The sequence below is a fragment of the Agelaius phoeniceus genome, chromosome 8, assembly GCF_051311805.1.
Source record: "Agelaius phoeniceus isolate bAgePho1 chromosome 8, bAgePho1.hap1, whole genome shotgun sequence".
In the NCBI taxonomy this organism is placed as follows: domain Eukaryota; kingdom Metazoa; phylum Chordata; class Aves; order Passeriformes; family Icteridae; genus Agelaius; species Agelaius phoeniceus.
Window position 1 is genome coordinate 19,102,515 of NC_135272.1, and position 17,579 is coordinate 19,120,093.

The 17,579-nt window shown below is 37.8% G+C and overlaps 1 protein-coding gene across 2 annotated transcripts in view; it reads right to left on the reverse strand.

Moving 5' to 3' along the window:
* Window positions 1-17,579, reverse strand: part of LOC129124014 (putative oxidoreductase YtbE) — a 45,870-nt gene that overhangs the window by 6,495 nt on the left and 21,796 nt on the right. For both annotated transcript variants that reach the window (XM_077182156.1, XM_054638712.2), the window contains 3 exons: window positions 6,833-6,924; window positions 1,528-1,710; window positions 930-989 (listed from right to left, as the gene is read on the reverse strand). In XM_077182156.1, the coding sequence (XP_077038271.1) occupies window positions 930-989; window positions 1,528-1,710; window positions 6,833-6,924 (335 nt within the window). The remainder of the gene's footprint in view (window positions 1-929; window positions 990-1,527; window positions 1,711-6,832; window positions 6,925-17,579) is intronic.

Here is a 17,579-nt window from a genome sequence, read left to right on the forward strand (position 1 = left end):
GGTTCCCAATACAGTACCACAAGCAGCTGTGCTTGTACCACAGAAGGCAGTGTGAATGTCAGAATAAAAAGTCAAGGCAGAAGCTGTATAAACAGGCATGGCCACCTGCAGAAATTCTCATGTATATTGATTCACACCTCTACACACACACACAAAAGGATAAAAACAGCAGATGGAAGATTCCTGTCTTCTTGCAAAGTTTCTTCCAGATTTGCCACAGCAGTTCATACCCCTATGATATTTTCGGAAAGAAGTTGTGGTTTTGCCTACCCTAAAGAAAGAACATATTCAGATTAGAGAAATGGAGAGACAAAGCAAGTAATGAATTAAAACCATTTGGTATGAAAAGAAAATTTAGAAAAGGTGTGGGGGAGGAATCACACTGCCAGTTCTCATTCATTTCCACTTTTCTTTGTCCAGCCCCTTCATGCTGGGACCTTTTCTGCACATTGAGTAGAAGGAGAAGGTAGGGGAAGAGTCAGGGCAGGTAGGACTGTGATTTCCTTGGAAGGTCTTTATGTTGGAGCTATCCCCAAGTGAGTTTTAAAGCTTTCATAAACTGTTATCCATAGCATCCAAACTCCTTCCATTTGACCAATGTGCCTATCACAAAAAGGATGTAACCATAGCCAGATTAGGATGTTCTACAACCACACAGGTAATAACTAGAGCTATTAATTACAAAAATCAACTGCAAAAGGTCTTCTATGGATTTTTCTTTATTCGCAGTAATTAGCTCTCCAGGTAGTTTCTGATATTTGTGAGTTATAGTTTTTTTCCTACATTGTGGTCATATCATGGTACCCATTTGCCAATTGTGAATGAGTTACCCCAGTATAAAACTGGTAAGGAAAATGGGAAGGCAACCCAAAATATTAAAAACTCTCAGTTGGATGTTAGCCAGGCTTGAGTGCATAACCAAATCTTACCTTGCAGTTTTCCTCTACCCGTTCTGCCCTTGTTGACTTTGGAATAGTGACAATCCCATTCTGAAAAGAATTATGCTTCTCATCAATAAAATGTGCAGATTTAAAGAAAATTATCTATCTTCAAGCCATTACAATGAATTCCTCACATCTTCTGAGGTTCTAATTTCAATTTCTGGGGGACACTGACATTTTTCCATGTCATTTGCAACTGCAGTTACAAACACTGTGCTGATTTCCAACACACTACATGGTTTATATCAACTTAATACATTATTTCACTGCTTAGTACTTTATATTCAGTGACAGAAATAGAATGATGAGGAATACTGCTTGTAACATCTACTTTGGAACATTTCTTAGTGGTGGCTCTTATTCTGTACAACCAGATTATTTATAATAATTAATATTTGAAATACTGGCATGATTTGTGTACTACATTCTAGATTTCCAGTACAGCCACCAGTTCACACAATATCAACATATTGAAAGCAGAAATATCTTCTGGTTTAAATAAATTCTGGTTTAATGCACAAACCCCAAACAATTTGCATTTTTTTCCTGAGAAAGGAGACACATTTTTATTACCACCCTCCATTACCTGTATGCTCCAGCGTATGCAAATCTGTGCTGGAGTTCTGCCATACTTCTTTGCCAGCTGAATGACAGTAGGATGGGTGAGTGCTTCACCTTTGGCTAAAGGACAGTAGCCTTCAAAAACAATATTTCTGCTCCTACAATAATCAACCAGCTCCTGAGGTCTTTGGAAAGGGTGGTATTCAACCTTAGATAAACAGAAATAAACTCAGTAAAAACCCTGAAAACACATTTTGTAGAAAACATCAATGAAAATGAAAATAATTTCTCTCTTGTTTTAAAAATAGAACATGAGTGAAGTCACTGTTTCTGGGAAGTAGGCATAAGGTATTAGTTTTAGAAGATACATGAAGGGTATTAATCACATATTTTACCAATAATTGGCACAAAAAGTTAACTGCATTTTATGTTTCCCTCAGAAACCAGGCACAGTTGTCTGCCTGACCTGCAGCTGGACTTTCACTATTGCTCTACTGTTAAGAAATATATACAAATGAACAGTGGAAGTCAGCATCAGGTCACTTTTATTGGTACTTTGAGACTACTTTCTCTTCCCCAAATCTATTTCCTTTCCTGCTTCTTTACTAATGATGCTTTCAAGTGATCTTTGAGTTGCCCAGGCAAGAGGAGGGGGCTGAGCAGGGGCTGGGTTTGCAAGGGACCAACCAGAACAATTTGCTTAGGGTGAGGACCTGACCTTGGAAGCAAAGCCTGTTGGCATGGATTGCACATGGCAAATCCTGTGTTGTGTGTGGTGTCACCATCAGCTTGTGCAGGGAAGCAATCACACTGTGGAACTGGATGTGTGAAGGAGACCCTTTGTAGGAAGGAAGATCACAAATTGCCAAGACCCAGTTAAAAGAGGAAAAGTAACAAGCTACAAAGACACGGTTGTTGGGAACAAAAGGAAAAAGAAGTTATTGGACAGTAATCATCTCAGAGGAGAGACATATTCTAGCATGTAGCTAAAACCAGAAAAGAAACTCTGTGATGTTCCTTAATAAGTTATTTAAATAAGTATTTTACAGTCTATTCATTGTAAGAAGCATACATTACTCTGCATTTAGATGAAAGTGGGTAGTGTTTGCTTTAACAAAATACAAAATCATGTGATGCATTTTTGTGACTGGTCATCAGCATTGTTCCAGGTACTGAACTCTTACGCATTTTGAAGAAAAATACTCTTCTGAGCAATCACCTCAATACGTGGAATCTGGAAAATTTCTTCTGCCATAAAGAGGACAAATGAACATTTCCTGTTTCTCATCTTTAGTACATGTTGTCTTTTCAGACAACAATAGCCAGGAACAATGGGCTGGCAGTCATTCAACGTGAGCTAAGAAAAAACTGTGCCCCTGGAAGGCTGGGCTGAGTCAGCCTAAAGCTGCTATGATCTAAATTACTAGGTGGACTCGGGAACAAGGTTCAAGCAGCAGACATCCATGTCTTCAACCTTTGATGTTTCTTGACCTTTGAGTACCCTTTGTATTTCATGTTTGTATGTGTAAGAGCAGTGCTTAGGTCATACAGTTATTCCCTTCTTTGCACCTGAGCTGGATACGAAATATTCTCATTGTATCTATGCAGAACTAGGAGGGGAGAAGTGAAAGAGCAAGCCAGGTGTATTACTGGATTAGTAAAAGAGTAATAAGCAATTCTAGCAGATGTTCTTTACAATAAGTATAGCAAATAATGCAGTTCAAAAATATTAAATAAAAAATTATGTATTTAGGACCAAATCCTGAAACATCTGCAGTGCCTCTATGGCATCATGTGACTTATTCAGCATTTATTACTAATTAAACTGCAAGTAGAATTTACCTGCTGGTCTAGTAAGACTCCAGGCAGCACAGTTTCAGGTTACAGCAGAAATGTTTAAAGCAAGAGCAGTATGCTGAGGTATCACCTGAAAGCTTCACAAGCAGAATACATAGCAACAACTACTTCCTACCTGAAAAGATCATACTTTGTGCCTTTCACTGAATCCAGAGGCTCCCAAATTTTGTGAATAGAATTTTTGACATTTTGACACACACAGTTATGTGTTGGTAGAAGCAAGTATTTTTCTTCTTAAATATATTACTAAAATAATCAAATGCATCAAATAAAATAAGCACTTATTGAATTTATTTTTTTTAATTAAAAAATTCTGGAAGGTTTTAGCAGCATCTGCAAGGCACTAGGATCCTGAGCTACAAGAGGCATAAGGTGAGCGGTCAACATATGCTTCCCCTCAAAATAACAATTCTTGCTTCCTGTCTTGCCCCACCCTTGCTATTTTTGTCACCTTTTTTGTCAGACTTTTTCAGGCAAGGATTGTCTGTCACATGATGGCAGAGGAAGATCTTGATCTTTTCTGGCACCCTACCCTGATTCTGGCATGTAAAAACTGGCATCTGTTTAATAGAACAGTTTGCAGTTCACATTACAGAACTTCACAGCTGCTACATGCCCAGCCACAGGGGACCTCCAGCTAAAGCACTGTTTTCTTACAACACTCATAGCAGATGGGGAAAAGCTGAGCCTAATAACAACCCTTACACATGGCCCGAGAAAGTCAGACCTCAGATGATGATGCCTTACTCCTTCCACCCTGCTGTAGTCCTTTTCACATGACAAAGTTCTGCACATCTGGAATTCAGTAATTTTCTCTATGGCAATGCTGTCTTACAATTTTTTTTCTCTTAATGAAACTGAAATACAAGCCTATGAGTATTTTATATAAGTTTTATTTATAGAAGTTTTATATATAGAAGAACAATTCAGGTGAGTTTATGTACAAAGGGGTTGTTTTCTAATGTCTTACATGCATTTATACCTTGTACAAATTTATACAGTAGAGCTCAATATTAGTGGCAATATCAACTATGTAAGTAAATCTCTCTGAGGTCATTACACAGTAATTCACACTTCTCCAGGACTGGAAAAGTGTGGAGAAGTGCACACTTCATCATATATTGATGAACATTCCTACATGGAATTCATAGAGGAACAGCTTATATTTGGGTTCAGTGTATCACATTAGTAAATGAAACATATATATTTGTTAAGTACTTATAAAATGTATTTTTTCCCGTAATGAGTGACAGGGCAATGAACCTTTAGAGAGACTTCAAAGATTTCTCTGAGCATAAATCAGAACTTCCTACTGCCAAGTCAATTACAAAACTCTGGCACACAAACCTGGAACTGGGTTGTAAGTTTCACTCTACATGATGCTAGAATAAAGTAAATTTTCAATCATTTTACAGTGTTTACCAGCATTTTTAACAGTATATTGAAGGTGCTTGCTTATTAATAAATAACTTAGCAATACCATATTCTTGAAAAGACAGGCCTTGCCTGCTTCTTTAAAAGACATGACAATACTGTTTTTTCCCAGGAACTGAGAAGAAAGGCAGTACTTGAAACTTGGTTTGTAAAACAGAAGTATTGCTTATTTCTCCTGCCTTCCTACTTTCTCCCCTTCACAGATAAAAAACCCAACTTTCAATTTTAACATCATAAGGGAACTGTTGTAATTGTAAGAACATCCTGAACTCTAAAAGGGAAGTATTTTTCCTCCATTTGTTTCTTCAATATTTAGACTGTATCCAATGACTCTTTGCAAATGTTTTATATTTAGTAAGTCCATTGAAACAGTACACTATTTTATGCATAAATATAGCGGAAAAACTGTATTATAAGTTGTGGACAGTGAAATAAGAACTCAGTACAGCATTTCCATTTTGAATTTAGAAATGCATTATTTATTTGATGGTACTTAAGTAATCTTACCATCAGACTCAGTAATTCTCCAACACTAAGCAAGAAACAGAATACATACTTTTTTGAGGATAAGCTGAAGTATGGTTTATAAAATTCCTTTAACTCTAAAAAAATATAAATTGATGCTATAACAAAACTGTTTTAGGTGGAGCACTTGGCAGTGGTATGGGTAATTCATTGTTGATTTTTGCTTTCAATTCACAACTGCTGTGTAGCATCTCAAAGAAATTACTAGCAGGGGCCCTCTCACACCCCTCAGTATCACCACCACCTCAACTTTTTGTATCTTCTTTTTAGCCTCAGAAAAAGCAAATAGCACCAAGAAACAGCTTGTGTCCATGAACACCATTGAAAAAGTAAGACTGGTAACATTTTGACACTGTGGGTAAGAGGAAATTTCAAAACAAAATCATTATTTTTTCCTTGCAGTGATTTAGTAGAAAACTGAAAAGCTACTATTATTTAACAGGCAGTAACAATTCATGCCAAACTCTAGTAAGTCTTTGTACATGTGTATTTCTCGAACCTTGGTAAATTCACCAATTATTAAACAGTCATCAACCTGCCCACCTTAACATATATTTCCATGGTTTATTTTGAATAACTGGATTTAAATATTGTGTATGGGTTTATGCCTATTTAAAATTAATTAATTGCCCTTTAGTAACCCTTCATATAGTGGACAGCCAAAATCAGAGTTGTTTGGTACTGACAGTCACACTCTGAGCAACACTTTCATGGCTGTGAATGACATTAAACCATAAACAGCTGCCAGAAGTCCTGACCATCTGTACAAAGGGGAAAACCCTGTGCCTGCACCCCATCCACTCCAGTTCCCACATCCATGTCAGCACACACACACACACTATCTGGCAGGAGGTGGAAGGAATGGGAGCATGAACTTCCAGCACAGCTGTAGGCAGAACCTGCAACAAGGGAAGGTTTGTCGAGTGTCCTGGCAGCCTGCCGGTACGTAGGTGGCCATCCTAGATCTGCCTAGGGCAGCAAAAACATTCTGCCAGGGCTGTCACAGCACCTGCCTAAACCAGGAGTTCACTGAATTCATGTGAACTAGGAAATGAGGGGGGAGCAAGGGAAGGGCACCCTTACATGGATATGTCATTAACTGACTCTTTCAGTGTTGCTTACAGGAAGCACAAAAGTATTCAAATGGAGGCTTTCCAAAAACTGGTTCACTCTGAAGATGCTAAATATTCTGTGATTCTTGAATTTTATTTCTAAACTGTTTTATCACCAAAAAACTGTCACAGGGACCATTTGTTTCTGTCTGTGTTTCCAGACACAAACAAGTAGCCTGGGAGAAACTGGGTGGGGAAATTTGAGGAAGAACTTCCCTACCCTTTGGGTCATCTTCCGGAATGGTTTTCAATATGCAAATAGAAATGAAAAAAGAAATTGTATGACTAAGGCAATAGTCTGGGTGTAGCCTTTCATACATAGGAGTGGGGAGGATGTTGCTAACCAAAAAAACCAAAATAAAAATTCAAACCCAGATACTTTAAATACATGTATCCACTCACCTGATTAACATGTGGAGTAATCACACAGTCCTCCTTTAGTTGCTCAAGATGGCTGATAAGAAAATTGCTTACACCAATTGATTTACACAAACCTAAAGAAAAACAGAACAAGAAATAAATTTAGGACAATCCTGACTACTTGGGTGGATGATATGAAAAATAACACTTTCTAGAGACAAAATTATTTTTACATCATTTCTGTAGAGCAAAATACCACAAAGGAACACAGAAAAACGGCACTGAAATCTAGTTTGACAGTGTTATCTGAAAACGTGGTTCTGTCACAGTCACATTAGGAAATCATTTTATAATCTAAACACACTGGAAACTCCCCAGTGTATAAAAACTCCAGGCTAAATTCTGGGAAAGGCTAATGTAGTATAAGCAAAGAACAATTGGACTCCACCAGAATGAAAAGAAGGAAATGGTGTTCCAAGCAGCTTGCCAAAACTAAAGGAAAGTGGAACATTTGCTGAAGACTAATAAGGTGTGAGCAATACAACCCAAGGACATGCAGCCCAAACAAACCAAGTCACACTGCCTATTTTCTATTAGATCATTACAAGAGGGTAGGTAAAACTCTGTGTAAAATCTTCACGTTAATAAGCAGTGCCTAGCAAGAGCCTTGAAGGTTAAAAATGTAGCTGGATTTCTCAGCTCCTGTTGACAAGCAAATGAAGTCAAATGGGACCTAGGTGATATGAAGGCTACTTTTTAAACAAACCTCAAGTGTGCATGCAGTGAAGAAATTAAGAGCTGACAGGCCAGAAATCAGATGTCTTCCTTCAAACCTCAGATGTGATAAAAGCCAACTCCCAGTCCTGACCTGCCACCACCCCTCAGCCCTGACCTGTCTGGGATAGTTTGGTCCTTCTGCTTTGCTAAGCACAGCTGGCAAGGAAGGCAGCTGGGGCTAGGCTAGGAAGGGTCTCCTTAGGCTGTGGAGGCATTCTGTGGACCATAGCTCAGGCTAATTTCTTCAGTATGTGAATTTTGTCTGCATTGACTTGAGCTGCATTTCAGTTTGTCACACTACAGATGGAAAGTCTGTCTCAGTGTGAACACAGAAGTCTGATCACTGTTGTTAATCCAGTATTTATTTGAGCAGACCAATTGTATAAAATGCATAGACATGTGTGTATCTATATACAAAAAAAAAAAAATTACATTTTTCTAGTCCTCTGTGAAATTCTGTAAGTGAAGTTACAGCTTACTGCTAATTTGTATAAACAGATCGTTGAAGTCCTAAAAAAACCAAAATCAGCTTTCACACATTTTAGCAGCATAAGCTAAAGCACAAGCTGTGGCAAAAAACCTGCACACATACTATCTCTTTTTGATGTGCTTCTTTCGTGGAATACCAAAAGAAGAAAAAAATATATTAACAACTAAAATTCCAGATGTCTTTCCCTTATAGAAATTACCATTGTTCAAGGTGTATAACATAATTAGGTTAAAAACCAGCACTATAGTGATTTACATAATTTGTATGTAATCTGCCAGAAGGAGCAAAAGCTGAGCTTTTGACAAACAACCCTAGAGTGTCAACACTAATAAATCATTATGCCACAGCAGTCAGAAAAACACAGCTTTAACACAATGGTGAACCAAAATATTATACACTATTGTTGAAAGCTAAGGAGTTACAAAAACATGCCATTATTGCCCTTGAAGAATAAAGCTTTAATTTCAGGTTGAAATAAAACAAAATTAGGTCACAGACATGAAATATTACATTTCCACAAAAAGCTTCCATTTTTTCCCCCTACAGTATACTTGAAGATGTTTTGCTTCTAGCATATTTCTCACAGGAAACTTTGAAGTCTGCTCCATCGTGTTAGATTTCCCATCAAGAAATTTCAGGTCATTTATGTTTTGCATTAAAAGTCATCTGAGTCATTCCTACTAAAATCAGTATTATAGCATTCATGTGTTCAGAGTGATATCCCACAGAGAAAGCTTAATTCAAAACTGCCAAGAAAGTAAACATTCTCCCAGAAAACAGAGAAATAATTAGAATTTCAATGTTTTTATAAAACCAGTATTTTCTTAAGGGAAATTTTTTTAAGGGAATACACTTAAAACATTTCACTTTCATTAAATACACATACTTGTTTGGGTGAAGTTAGAACCCTTCATGTCAACTCCATTGCTTTGGTGTTAGTTACAGTTTACTGCATGACAGTTAAAGTGTTTTGACTTTTGCATTAAATTCCAATATAAAATATAAATAGCAATTAAACAATTGCTCAGTCTAACTGTAATAAAAATCTTATTTCAATGCATAATGGAAACAGGAATTCCAAACACTGGAAAGAAGAGCTTAAATTTGTATAATCAGTCAATGGATTCTACTCTAGAGAATTGCTTCTATTTGCCTGATGGAAAATTAACACAGTTGCTCTGCATTGTCCAAATCTCAGAAAGACTGCCTTTAAGAAAAGGATTATACAGAATTATGTCCATATTTACATCTTCTGGATTAATTCAGATTATAATTAGTGGAATTTAATCAACAGTAGAAATAAAAAACATGCATATTGAGAAATTTGTGAAAAATGGTCCTGACTCATTGCCTGGAAACAACCTGGGAGATGCAGGGGACATATTTCCTTATTTTTCCTCTCTCATGGGGCAGCAACAGAGGTAAGCTCCTCAGCACTCCTGCCATGGGTCTCAAAAACACCAGAATGCTCTTGAAAATGGGAGCAGGCTGTTTTTTGTGGTTGTTTTTTTTTTTTTTTCCAATTTATTGCCTGTTTAGAATGTTTTAAAACTTCATTTCAGACAATTCAGGCAAAATACATGTTGTTATAGCTGTTGTGATTGCAGGTGGTTTTGAAGTCCATACTTCTTTTTAACTTAACCATTTTAACTAGTCCTGAAGTTCAGGTTTCCTGAGATAAAAGTTTGCAATATATTAGCTATAATTCCTCTAGAAAGTACTCTTAAAATATACATTTTAACAATCTTATTTACAAACCTACAGAGCTTTGACTCGGAGAGAAAGCATCCTCCTTATCTGCTTGAGGAAATGATTGGTCTGGCCCCTATGAAGCAGATTTTGAGAAAGTGCCAGGTGCAATAAACAAAGAGTTTGCAATTCCCCATTAGCTCCCAAAGGCTCCTGTTATATCTTCTGAGGCTTTGTTCTATTCCTTGCGACTCTGACTTCACAGGCTCAAAGAAAAACGTAGGAACACTGGTTCCTTTATGCATGCTAAAAACTGACTGACCACAATGCTGGAACAGAAAATTTCATCCAGCTTTGAAAGCCTATCATAAAACTCTGCAAGACACATAAGAAAACATATGGGCAAAATAACAGTTGATTATAATGGAGAAAAAAGCAAGGATTTTTTTTTATTCTCCACAAAAAATCTTGGCCCCTATCACATGGGTAATTTCACCACACTGTATTTCTCCCAGCTACTGTGAAGCACTATATGATGCTAATGGACTGGTTTGCAATATAGTTGAGTATTAAGCTTAAAGTATTTTGTATTGCAACTTAGAGAATGACTGGGTATTTTTATCTTTACTCTGCATAATACCTAATTATACAAAGTTTGATGGGCACCGTTAGTCTTGCAACAGAAAAACACAAATATGCTGTCTTGGCACCACGACCCTGTTTTAGTACAATAGTGAGGCTTATCTTTCTCCAGCACTACTACAGACTTTTATCAAACTTCTAAATATGCTCCAGAATATTAAATGTACAAAGTTCAGATCAAAAAGATTTTGTAAATTACAAAACTGGATACCAGGTTTGTGGAGCCCATTTTCCTCCCCCTTCCTGCTGCTCTACATGAGTCAGAGCAAGGGAGAATTCCCACGTCGAGTGAACAGTGCCCATTCTGTTATATCTTCTATTCAGGCCACAGAATAAAAACACAAATGGATCTACTTTTCACAGGAGGTCAACTGCAGTCACTGTATCTTTATTAAGGAAGGTTGCACAGGTTGGAAAGGTCCACATTCTCTCTGATACGCACGCTGGGTGTAAATTGCACTACTCATAGAAACCCTACAAGATTTCATTTTAGCATAACTTGCTAAATCAAAGCTGTAGGCTTAGAGTGGCCCACATGCAGACTGAAAGCCAAAGCCTTGATAAATAAAGCAGACTACTCTTAGAATCAATGAGGAATTAACTTCTAAATCTGTGAAATAACACATGTTCCCACAGCACAGGCTAAAGCACACTGACACTAGAAGGCTATGTGCCCCTCTCTGAGACACACAGGGAGACTGTGGCAAACTGCAAATACAGAAATTGTACTTCCTCCTCCAAAGGATCTCTTTTAGCCTATTCACTGCCATAGTACAGGTGCTTGTCTGAAGTTCTGTGACCATCACTCCTGCTACACATCCCCTGTGAACCATGATAAAGCATGAGGACAACAGGAGGGCAGGCATGAGTAGAAGTCCAATTGTTAACTTCCTGACTGAAAACTCATTACAAGCAGTCAGTTTCCACAACTAAATGACTAACTAAATGACTAACTAAACAGCAAAATGCAGCATAGTACTGGCTTAGTACACATTGTCTCTGACCATGACTGCTCATTCTAACTACTTCAATGCAATGGTATTTTAGTCATGTTGACATATTTTTATCCTTATAGTTGACATTATGAACCAGACCAGATTAAAAAAACCCAATCCACTACATGGGACAAAATCAATCCCACCATACCTTATTCAATAATGCTACCACACACTGTGACTTAAAAATGTGATCAAAATTATCAACAACTCAGCTACATAATAGAATAGAATATGTACCCCTAAAAGTAGCTCTTTGGAGGTATTACAAACATAGGTAAGATATATTAGAATGTATATATATATTCTACATAGTTTGTTGCCCCTATAGATATGATGGCATGGTTTCCTGAACTGGAATACTTTTTGGACTTCTGTATCTGAGAGGATAATGATTCCCAAGTGCTATGAATAACAGCAAGCTAACTGATGTTAAGAAATCAACACTGATTTAAAATAGTTAAAAATCTAAGGTTTTTCTTCAACATATGCAAAATAGATAAATTATGCCTTTTCCACAATCATGTACATTATTTATTGAGAAAAAAAGTTATTTTGGACAAGGACTTTCCTTTGAAAGATATTTCATCATTGCCTTCCTCACAAGAGTTCTTGTATTCACACTGGGACCTCTTGGCACATCTGTATGGGAACACAGCTCTGACCATTTGCTTTAAATCTTTTTGCTGAGCTTGCTTATTTACAGCTTTGACAAAAAGGATTCACTTGCTAGCAGGAAAGGCATAAACTGCACACTACAGTACGTCATGAAACAAAATCTTCTGAAGGTTTATTTTTACTCTTAGAATTATCCATTAAGTCCTTGACATTAAGAAAGCAAAATGAGCAAAACATGAACACAGATGTTAATGCAAGTTTAGATTCATTCTCACTTTCCCATCTGCACCAAAAGAACTTTTTCTATGGTAATTTCTTATTTTTAAATGAGATACTAAAATTAGGAACGTTTCTTTATGATGTTTAACATAAATATGTGTAACATTTTTTTCCTGTATCTTTATTGCTGTCTTATGGGATGAAAAGGATGTGGTGCAAAACCCAAATCCTCACCAATCTGAAACCATCTCCTCATGAAAACTGTGCTTCTGACAAAAACAACCCACAAGAGATCATCTTGCTGACCAAATTTTATCAGCATGAAAAAGAACTGTTTCTAGGCAAGTCACTTGCTTTTGCTTATTGTTGCAGTGCAGTTTCCTGTTTGACCCGTCCCAGCCCCCTCAGGTGCGCCAACCTTTCCCCCTCCCCCTTTTGCCCTCCTGCCTAAGAGCTGTCCATCAATCTTAACATTCCAGCAGGGCATGGTGTGGTTGGCAGATGCTCCTCAGGTCTGGGCTCATTGGCCTGTCCAAGTGTCTGTATCCCAGGACCCTTCCCCTGCTCCCACCTGGTTGGCCCTCACCTGTCCCTCCCCTCCCCCTGTCCCCGGGGCTTAGGAGGAGACGAGACCATGCGCCCAGGGTGTCTGTCTGGAGCTGTTAACACATTCAGAGGTCTACCATGCTGAAATAAAACTCTGGATTTAAGCTCTACGGCAGAACCTGCTTCTTTTCTCTTCACTGCTGCTTGAACCTTTTCCACCAGAGGTAAACTGAGTTCCTACTTTGCCTGGATTTGTTCCGAGTGCCCAGCTGCAGCACCCAGCCAGCCAAAGGTCTCTCTGCGGTGAAAACACCACAGCTGCCGCCTTTGGTCCAGCAGCGAGGCCAGACGAAGCCAGGCAGGACACACCCGGAAACATTCGGGGTTTAATATTCAATAGCTTATTAAAGCTTCAGTGAAACTTCTGAACACACATTCACATATGACTTCTACTACCATAAACACACTCGAGGCAAATGTTTTGTGGAGCTGTAACACAAGAGTTTGAATTGTCAGGTGTTCATCACACAGACTTAAATCAGAGTATGTCACCTAGCAAAGGAGGCGCTAGAAATTTGTGCCATTCACGGAACCTTTTTCCCTCCTACTTTTATGAACAGATAGAAAATGGAGGAAGAAAATATGATGACTGAACTGGTCTACACCCAGCAAGGAAGATGGTAAGAATATTAAGGCTGACTAGATATCTTCTCACTTGGAATTAAAAAAAAACCAACTTTTTTCCAAGAACAAAGTTACATGGCTTTAATTACTGGGCTAAACAATTTCTGTTACTTTATGAGACTCTCTTCAAATCACACACATAATCATAACAAAAACATATGGCAAGACACATCAAGGAATTTCTGATGCAAGTAAGAATATTTCATGTCAGCAGAAGCTGCACTGCTAAACATTAAAAAGATAAGCAAACCATTTTAGTAAAATGGCAGTAAGTTCTAGTGGGAGCTGAACCCACAACAACCACCCCAGTACTACTCTTGCCAAGTTCAGGCAAAAGCCCTGGCTGGGAGCCCTCGTTCTTCCCAGCATTTTTAGACAGAGGGACGAGTAATGATCGCATGTGCGTAGGAAAAGCTTCCTGGGATGATGGGCTGGCCACAATGCCAAAATCAAGGTCATCAGAGACACTGCTTATGGAAAGGGTCACTTTGCTAGGAACAGCTCAATCACCAGTGAGCACATACAGTGACTATTCCCCATGTCAGAGCAGTTTGCCATCCTGCTTTCATCTGCCAGCCGACAAATGCCTACACAGGAATGTTGCAGCTGTCAAGGGAATATATGACTCAATGTATGTATCTTGGAATGGATTCTGCAGGCAGCCTGGCTTCTGTTCTGAGCTACTGGAGAAGATAATTCCACAAAAGGACAATTTTGAGACCACAAAAATTTAAACCATAGCCTTGATATTACAAGTACTCCAGTTGATTTCAGCTGTTACAACAGAAATAACCAGTTATTATGCACAAATGTCTCACTGACCAAGTTTTAGAATTTTTTTCCTCCCTTTTCTCTCAGTAGTGTTTATCCCATAACTATTTAAAGGAAAACACAAATGCAGGCTATTGAACAAAGACACAGGTCTAGAATTCTCTGCCTCTCAGCACTGCAGCACAGATAGTCTTCTTCACTCTGACTGCAACCTGGGTTATCTGGCTCCTGTGAAACAGCTCCAATCAAACTGCAGCAGATTAACAAGTCAGAGAAGACAACAATAATAACAAAAAAAGAATTTAACAGCATTTAAATAAATTAATTATTAAAACTGTGTTTTCCTGAGCTAGTAGAAATGAGTTTAGCAACAAGATCTTTTCTGCCATGACTTGAGAACTATCAGTTTGGTCTATCAGAAGTCACACAGGAATTTTTAAGGGCAGTTTTTAGTGTAAGTAATACTATCCTAAATTCCATTCCAAATCCTTTATTTTATACTTGCAGGTACCTACTAAAATTCTAAAACCAGTAAAGAAAATAATTCTCCTCTGCCATTCATTTGTTCTTAACATCAGGAAGTTGCAATGGCTTATCAGTAGAAGCTTCTCGGGAGGTTGTTCATTAAAAACATCTTCTGATCACTGGGGCTGAATACCAAGACCAGGTGCAGAATTCTGATCCCCAAGCTACAGAACCACTGTAAGAGTTGGCACAATTCCCTCTGGAAGCAAGGTCAGGCCTAAATGCATGCAAATCCCAGGTGTGAAGTCATGGAAGACACAGACTGTAAGACAAAACAGAAATCTCTGAACTGAATTCTTTCCTCATCAGCACACAAAAGTCTCATGAATAAAGCAGTGTTGTAATTCATCACTATGAGAAGGAAGCATTCTAATACTTTCTGTATGATTTGGGGAAATATACATAAAATTTGTCTGCTTGATTCATGGTATGGAATGATACAACGGCCATAGGTTTGGATACCACCATAAATATCCATCTGTCTTTGCTGACCAGAACTCTATCACATTTTTCCTGGAAAGATATCAATGAAAACCAGCAACTTTAATGACTTGGCTCTGTCTATACAATAGGAATAATACAAAAACAAAATAAAAATATAATCTTGCCTTTGTAGCAAAGAGAAGATAGAGGGTATAAACATACAAATTTCAGGTTAAAGAGGGAAAGATGCTAGTAGAACATTTAATGGACTCTAAGAAACTACTGAAGGATTTAGCCAGGAGAAAAGATGAACATATTTAGCCAAAGACTCTCTAGCTCAAGGGCAAACAAGAAAGACACAGGATGTTCCTAATGCAATTCAGAGGGATTAAAACAACTGAAGAAGGTATAACTTCCAGGGTGTGTTATTTTAACACAGATAATTAATGTAGTATGTCATACTGTTACAGTAAAAGACAACAATGGCTTTAGAATCCCTAGCAATATTTTTGGGCATGCTCTCATATCTGTCATGGTACCGTCAGGATTCTGGGAAATTGTTTTTAACCTGAAGTGTGATCTTAAGATAGCTGCTCAGTCGCCTGAGGCAGCTGAACAGGAGATTCAGACACAGGGAACAGTGCTAAAACATGAAACCTTCTTTCAAGTGTTGCTGAGACTCCAGCCTTGGGGCAGTAACCACATTCCCCTCAGTTTCCAAAGCACGTTGGATGCAAGCAGTGCAGCCCAAAACTTCAGTATGGTGAGCAATCAGCTGGAGAGAGAAACCAGATCCCCAACAAACACTACTCAGATTCTCATTGTAAATTGTTCATAATTCCAGTACACATCATATCAGGACAAAAGAGTCTTTCACAAAATGCTAACCTCAAATCCCTTTTGATAAAATAGAAAACCAGTGGTAAACCAGAGAGGGGATTATTCAGTGATAGCAGAGGATCTCTCTCATCACTTGAAACTACTACTTTCTGTTTATGGTAATATTCTGATGTTACAGCTCAACTCCAAACCTGCATTAGCAGTACATATAAGAAGCATTACCAAGCAGCTATGGATTAGGAAACAGTAAACAAGGATGCCCACACATCTCAATGAAAGCACATCTACCAATTCCACACCAAGTTCATTGGCACCTGCTGCCTTCAAATAGCAATAAACCTGCAACAATAAATCCTCTACAGCCAGAGTTTATGAAAAAACTTGGGAGTTTATGAAAATCAGACTCAATATAGTATGAGTTTTGTTTAATTCTTCATGCAAATTTTCTGCTTCCTAAAATATATATTTTAATAATTCTGAAAAATATTAAGATTTTTTGAAATTTGTTGCACAAAGTTTATATTACTTAGGGACAGGGTCTTTTAAATTAGTGCACACTGACCTAGACTGGGCATAGACCCAGAAGCTCTGTCTCTCCTCAGGGTGGGAAGACACTTGAGGCCAGAGCCCTGCGAGTTGTGTTACAGCAGCCCTGTGTCTATCCCAGCAGCTCTGTGTGGGCTCTCAGATGAACCTGAATGAATCTTTGTAGACATACCTTTAAAAATTCTCTCAGAGCTATGAATATAGATGGAGTTGGTATTTTGGTTGTGTCAACTTTTGACCAATGTGACCTATCTAAAAGTTAATATAATATTAAAAAAAAATCTCCATTACAGATTTTTACAGTCTAGAGTACTAACACTTTATTTACTCTCCTTCTAGTTTAATTGATAATAATAATAGATAATTAATAATTTACATTACTTTAAAATAATGTTTCCTGTCCCAGGTAGGTGGAATTTTGCAGAATAAATACTAACCTGGATTTAAATTGAAGAATGAGATTTACAAATACCTGCATTCAAACCACCCGTGAATACAGAGAAATGATTAAACAAATTCTTGGTGACTTCAGCACTTAGGTCAATACTAACAACTTTTAACCATCTTGCATGACCCTTGCAGACCTTTCTACAACACCAATTTTTTTCTACAGAGGACAGTGGATATTGCCTCTCCACTTTCAGATGCTCTTCAGGATGGACACAGCTAGCTACTAAACCCACTTCATAGCTGAATAATTTCAATATTACCTTTGTGAATTGACTGCAGAAGCAAATTATTTGTTTAAAATGCCAACCTTTGAACATGAAGCATTTAGTTTATATTTTTTTTCCAAAGTAACCATATCAAAAAATAAAAAAGTAACAGAATTCCAAACACAAACCAATGACTACCTGAACTAATGTCAGAGAAAACAAAGAACTCCCTTGTTCATAGAACTTTCAATTTCTTCCCCTAATCAATGAAGATTTTATTCTTTTCCTCCAGTAAAGATTTTGACCAAATCCTACATTCAATTCAAACCATGTTGCTCACATAACACATAGCAAGTCACAAAGATATG